This window comes from Anabrus simplex, chromosome 3 (assembly GCF_040414725.1).
Source record: "Anabrus simplex isolate iqAnaSimp1 chromosome 3, ASM4041472v1, whole genome shotgun sequence".
Taxonomy (NCBI): Eukaryota; Metazoa; Arthropoda; class Insecta; order Orthoptera; family Tettigoniidae; genus Anabrus; species Anabrus simplex.
The window spans coordinates 278,276,515-278,283,506 of record NC_090267.1 but is presented as its reverse complement, the minus strand read 5'-3'; the positions used below and the strand labels follow the sequence as shown (position 1 = coordinate 278,283,506).

The 6,992-nt window shown below is 38.1% G+C and overlaps 1 protein-coding gene across 1 annotated transcript; it reads left to right on the top strand.

Moving 5' to 3' along the window:
- The first annotated feature begins 371 nt into the window (after positions 1-371).
- On the top strand, positions 372-5,170 carry Ktl (BTB/POZ domain-containing protein Ktl). Its single transcript, XM_067143050.2, has one exon. The coding sequence runs from the start codon at positions 470-472 to the stop codon at positions 1,229-1,231; it is 762 nt and encodes a 253-aa protein (XP_066999151.1). The 5' UTR covers positions 372-469; the 3' UTR covers positions 1,232-5,170.
- The last annotated feature ends 1,822 nt before the right edge of the window (positions 5,171-6,992 follow it).

Genomic DNA, 6,992 nt, shown 5'->3' with positions numbered 1-6,992 from the left:
GCAATAGTGAGTATATACCTCCAACTAAAGTTGGCGTCAGGAAGGACATCTGGCCGTAAAACAGGTCCAACTCTACATTCAGTTCCGACCTGAATAAAATTGAAAGAAAAGGCCAGGAGGAAGAAAAGAAAGATGATGTACTTCTGTTCGAAGCACAGCGGTAGAATAGGTATCCTACATTCTCCCCGGAATATAGCAATAGTCAGCTGACTGAAGCGCTCTGTGCCATGCATAGGATCGACCGGAGCGAAGTGGACGGCTATGTGCGCTTGTTGGGAGGTGCGCGACAGAGGCTGCGCCCTGAGTGCCCCGTATTGATCAGTGTACAGGACGGAGTTACGGCAGACATTGGCAGCGAGAGAGAGGGCCGCGATGAGCGACTAAGGAGCGGGAAGAAAGTGAGTGGAACACAGAGGACTGCAAGCGCGCGGTCAGTCGCGAGCAGACAGCCGTGGCTGCCGGTTGGTGAATGGCCATGCAAGAGGACGCAGACATGGCGGCGGACTTCTCGCCCGTGGTGGAACTCAACGTAGGCGGTGTATTTTATACTACAGCCTTAAGTACTTTAACTCGCGATGCAGATTCCTTACTAGCGCAGATGTTTTCAGGGAAGGTTTCTCCTCCACCGCGGGATTCCAAAGGAAAATACTTTTTGGATCGAGACGGCGTACTTTTCCGATATGTCTTAGACTTCCTTCGCAACCAGGCGCTTATCCTACCAGAATGTTTTCGAGAGAAGGAACGGCTACGACAAGAAGCACTTTACTTTGGCTTGCCTACCATGGCCGAAGCAGTTGCACAGCACTTTGAAGCAGAGAATTCAGAGAAGGCTGCAACACCCTCACGATCACGTGCTCCTGGTTTCATCACTGTTGGCTACCGAGGGAGCTTCGCCTTCGGCCGCGATGGTTTGGCAGACGTCAAGTTCCGTAAGCTTTCACGCATCTTGGTTTGTGGCCGAGTAGCACTTTGTCGTGATGTATTTGGCGAAACGTTGAATGAAAGCCGGGATCCGGATCATGGGCAGTCGGATCGCTATACGTCGAGGTTTTTCCTCAAGCATTCTTTCATTGAGCAAGCATTTGACATGCTTCAAGAACAGGGCTTCCGGCTGGCGGGCAGCTGTGGTTCTGGGACAGCAGGAGGACCCCAAACCGACCTAAAACCTGGAGTGGATACAGAGGAGAATCGTTGGAACCACTACAACGAGTTTGTCTTCGTTAGAGATTAAACATAAACATTCCTTCATCACGCCACACATCTTACGTACTGTTCGCCGTGGAAGACCAAAGGGACTATGAAATCTACATATAATCGATGAGGATTTTATTATCCTTCACATTTTCTCCGAATCCTGCTGTTTCTAAACTTTCAACCCAATTTGAACTGAACTGAAAATACTTCTTCCAGTGGCAACAGTTTCATGAACCTACGACTCATCATGTGTAAAATTAATCACCTCCACTTTTCTTACATCAAGCAAGAAGACCACGTCTCGTCCCGAAGCTGAGCTGGATGGAAGACCTGAGGACGAGCGTCGTGCATGTGCGAGGGGGCAACAAGTGCTGCACTTCGTGTGGTCGTGACGAGTCGTGTGAATGAGCTTCAGGAACAGCGGTTAACTATCGGAATTGAGTATTATATATAAGTTATCTCTCTGAGAAATCAAACTTCTGTGTTGCATATCCAAGTAAAAGAATAATGACAAATATTTCATGCAAAAAACGACCAATAGTTGTAAAAAAAAAAATATTCGCGTCAGTGGTAAAGTGTTTATCAGTTTACAAAAAAAATTCTATATACGGGTGGCCACTGCAGAATATACGAGTAGGTAAGCTGGTAGATCTAGTGAGAACTGCCAATTATATTTGTTCTGCTTCTAAGTTGTTAATGTTGTAGTGAATTATACAGCGTAAAGTAAGCCCTCGATATATGAGTTGAATGTGGTGATAAGTCATCATACAAAACGCATTTATACAGTTCAAAATACTGGTTCAGGTAGGTTTTGTTCCTTTATGCTATAATAATACCAATTTCCCTCAATAGAGCGTAAACATATGGCAGAGAAATAATAATATAAACTTATCTCAACTGTGCAAAATCATATGACAAAAATAATTAGCGAAATTTAAGGATATTGATTTATAATATTTGATAATAGAAGATACAACTATTCAGAAAGATGTCTATTGGGATTACCGTACGTAACTAAATTTTACGGAAATATGTTTTGTTTAATTGAAAGATAATTCATTTAAAAGTGTAATTTTTGGTGTGTCATTGATCTTATCTCTAGTTGTCTTGATAAGTATGAGACCGTAGTGAACTCAGGCAGTGACTGGTCTCCTTTCAACTTGTATCATGTGTGACTTTTATACTTTCATGTACTATCGTACGCTACGTAATCCTACTACATTAGACTTTGTTCCGCACGTGGAATCATTTTGTTAGGTTATTTCCTGGTTTGGATTGCGCAAGTCTATGCTCCATAACGACTGTTCCAGCATCATATACGAACACAACATCCAACATGAAATAACTCCTTGATATTATTTTTATTCTCCCTGTAGTCGTTTGTTGTGGCTACTACAATATCTATGAGATACGTTTATCGAATTTTGTGTGCGATTTGTGGATATAAATGATATTATTTTAATGAGATCTTGAACGACAAAAGTCACATCTGATATATAAATACGTGTAGGAAAATGACATAAAAATATTGCATATATAATAATTATTATGATTAATTGTTCTTGTTAGCCAACATTTGCAGAATTTCGCTTAAGAATTTATTGCATACTTTGTACAATGAGTGGGAATATTTATTGAGAATTGTTTTACTGTAAATATTTATGACTCTTTGAGTCGTCGTGTGATAATGTTTCCGTATTATTATTATTATTATTATTATTATTATTATTATTATTATTATTATTATTATTATTATTATTATTATTATTATTATTATTGTCAGGATGAATTGTACAATGCAAAATATTTCAGTGTGTTCGTTTCCTTACTATAATTTGTCAAGTGTTCCAATTTCCTTGTCATATGTTTAGTGAATTTCGTATGTTGTGTCTGTGTACATCCGTTGGGGTATTTGTTTTCTTGTGAACATTTACATCACACTTGATATTCAGGTAATATACAATATATCAATATAATACGATATTATTCCAATATTAATAATGAACTGAAATGTACTGGTCGTTTTAGGACACAAAACTCATCCACTTACTTCCACGTCAGTTTTTTCAGAAGGATTGTAACAAAACAAAGTGCTACATGATCACCTTCTTGCTTACTTCCTTGTATGATGACTGATTCTCGATTTAATTGCATCTTTCTATCCTCTTAAGCTATTTTCGATTACCAAATATTCAAATTTTCTCAGAATATTGTCTAACCTAACCTCTATTTGACAACAAAAACAGATTTTATGTGAGGTTACGAGAATTTCAAATAGTAGTATCAGATGCTTTACTAGACCTCATGCATTCTACCAAGATTATTGTTAGTAAAAGAAAATACATTCAATGAGATGCCTGTAGGCAAAAAGATAAACATATTTTAAGAATATTAACCTAGTTGCAAAGTTACGAATTACAATGTTTGTACTTTAGAATTATATCTCATCGCTGTATCCAGGTTAAGTATTGACGCAGATTACTAAATTTTACATGAACGTTTGTGAAACAAAAATGAGACATATTGTGGAAGTACAAGTCATTCGTACGACTATTTGTTTCGAGAACTGGTCGATGAATATAACGAGATTCATCTGAAAAAAAAAAAAAACTAATGCTTGATATCGCGCTCATTTTTCAGTAGTATTGTTATTATTGCTTTTTATTATACTGTATGAAGTAACCACGAAGGTGAATCGTGTCGTGGAGGCGAATTTACAGAAATTGTGGATGAACATATTAGTCTTTTCTTTATACCGTATCTCAATTTCTAAATCACATAAACCTTACAAGAACGTTCTGCTTGGTCTATTATTTGTGAATTGAGTGTTAAGTAACCTGTGCCGTATTATCAAACTAATACCGACGTTCTCATAGGACCCAATCCATTCTAATTCAGTTTATAAATATATTAGTACTACTACATGTGATTAAAATATGCAATTTTATAAATATAATAAACATTTTAAACTTAAAAATACGTGTAAGGTAATAAATATATAATAAACATTATTTTGTAAAAAATTGTTGAATACCAAGAAGAATCATATATCTGGTGGTAGAATTCGTTAAAATGAACACATTATCAGTATAGGGAGCAAAATTACCAACTATTTAATAAAATGTTTAAATATTAAATTTATAAATAAAATATGGTTTCTTAATATTTTATAGCTATACATTCTTAATCCATATGATCATGTATATATAATACAATACCTCTGATTTTTTTAACATTGGATATTTGATGGTTAGTCAGCATTGTTAAAAAACTACAAGTAATTCCTTGGAAAACGTTATCAAGCGATCAGTAAATGGCGGGTTTTCACATGAACAACATTTGAATGTTGACTATACGTACTGGAAGGCTGACGGTAAATATTGACGAAATGTGAGAATGATCCTATTGATTGATTTCCTTTCAATTGTACAGGGCTGTAAAAATATGCAATGGGTATGGATGAATACTGACAATATTTCTTCCATGACATCTTGCAGAGGAAGGATAATGGCTTATGAAATAATATAAACTAGTAGTTTGAAAGGGGAAATATATATCTGCCAGCAGAAGCAGTATTGCGGCTCTTGCAGGATTTGAAAATGAGGGAGTTAAGTAGGACTGGCTAATGAACGGTTATTGCTAGCTATAGGCTAAATAATAATAATAAGCAGCGTTAAAGGTCTTCAATTTCACTATTCTATTTAATGTTTTTTTTTGCTAGTTGTTTTACGTCGCACCGACACAGATAGGTCTTACGGCGACGATGGGACAGGAAAGGGCTAGGAGTGGGAAGGAAGCGGCCGTGGCCTTAATTAAGGTACAGCCCCAGCATTTGCTTGGTGTGAAAATGGGAAACCACAGAAAACCATTTTCAGAGCTGCCGACAGTGGGGTTCGAACCTACTATCTCCCGAATACTGGATACTGGCGGCACTTAAGCGACTGCAGCTATCCAGCTCGGTCTATTTAATGTCATGCTCGGTCTATTTAATGTCATATCCTGTGGTTATGTTGAATGCGACACACTGTAAGGTAATATCAAATTAGAAATTAATTGATAACTTTAAATGAAGTACCGAGGCTGGCTGGATGCCACTCGCCTCCGTTCCCAAGGTTACGGGATCGAATACCGGCACAGCGGGCTGGCAATGAGTATTCAAGTGTTGGAAAAATATTTCGGTATATTTTCTGTCATGTTAATTATAAAGTGAGACAGGACTCATCGGCAGCCGAACTGAATGAATAAGACGGTACAGTGCTGGCCTTCTGTGCTCAAGTTGGCGTGTTCGACTCCGGCTCAGTCCGGTAGTATTTGAAGGTGCTCAAATACGTTAGCTTCGTGTCGGTAGATTTATCGGCACATAAGAAAGCATCTGCGGGATAAAATTCAGGCACCGCAGCTTCACTGGAAACCGTAGAAGTAATTAGTGGGACGTAAAACTAATTCATAATTTTATGAGAAATCCGAACCGTAAAGACGGGACATTTTATTTTAAAAATCCCTCAAGCAATGACCGGTATTTTAATTTTGTCAAGTGACACTGAATTAATGTTGAGCCCTCAGCTCGAAATTTGGTTGAATCCCCATCAGATCCGTAATAATCTGTCGTAGATAGCTTACGTATCACTGAAGAGGCGTACTAGGGAAAGAAGTGATGGAGTTTCCTGTTGCCTGTCAAGCCTACTGAAATGCACTCAACGAACCGGCCCTTTGAACGACACTTTCGCATCATTCATGACAGTGGTTGGTTGCATAATGAAAGTATTAGGCCTACTAAACACGGCTCGTGAAGCAAGCTACGTGACTGTTAACAGTCGTCATCATGGCCATAGTACCTCTATTTTCACGTGAAATTCGAATCACAGAGAGGTGACATTTTAGTTTTAAAATCCCGCATGCAAAGACCGGAATTTTCATATTGTCAAAGTCAAGGACGTGGTTAAGACAGGGCAATGAAAGTAACAAATTAGTTCTAGCCCGCACCAAGAGGCATAGAGGACTGTAAACATTATGCCTCACCAGAAATGGCTTAATTAAACCCATAGCATTATTTATTTATTATATATGTGTGTTTTTCACTCAACCCGAAGGTTGGTTGGATCACCATCAGCTCCACCACCATCTGTCATAGTTGGCCTAGGCGTTACTGAAGAGGCATACTAGGAAAATGAGTCAGGTAGTTTCCCGTCGCTTTCCTCACTGACGCCTAAGTAATTATTACATGTCAGTTTAGCAAGGCTACTGAAATGCACTCACCGACTCTATGAGCAACATTTTCACACCATTCATAACAGGGACTGGCTGAATAAAAAATTACTTACATCGCTCATACCTCACTCACTTTGATGTTGTCAAAACTAAGGATGAGACTGAGACAGGTTAGTGAATAACAAATTTGTTCTAGCCCATACCAGAAGACGCAATGCACTGTAAACAATAGGTCTCGCCAGCGAAGCAAATTTCTCTATTATACATGTAGCCTAATATTAATTTATCGTAAGTTTGCTATCATTTATCGAATAATTTACAAAGACCTAGCGAGGCAAATTATGTGCTCGTCAATATTTATTAAAGAATTGCTCAGGAGTATTAACCGCGAAAGAACTTCCCATTTTTTAAATTCTTTCATAAACTTGTGGAACTTAGAGAAGGAATCTCAGAGTTTGTAATATTTGTCGAGCCAATTTTGCATGAATCGGGACCATATCAGGATATGTTCAGATTTGTAGGAAGACTGTAATAAATATACATCGTGTGTGTGTGAACTGTAAGGTTAATCAATATTTACCGGAGAATAG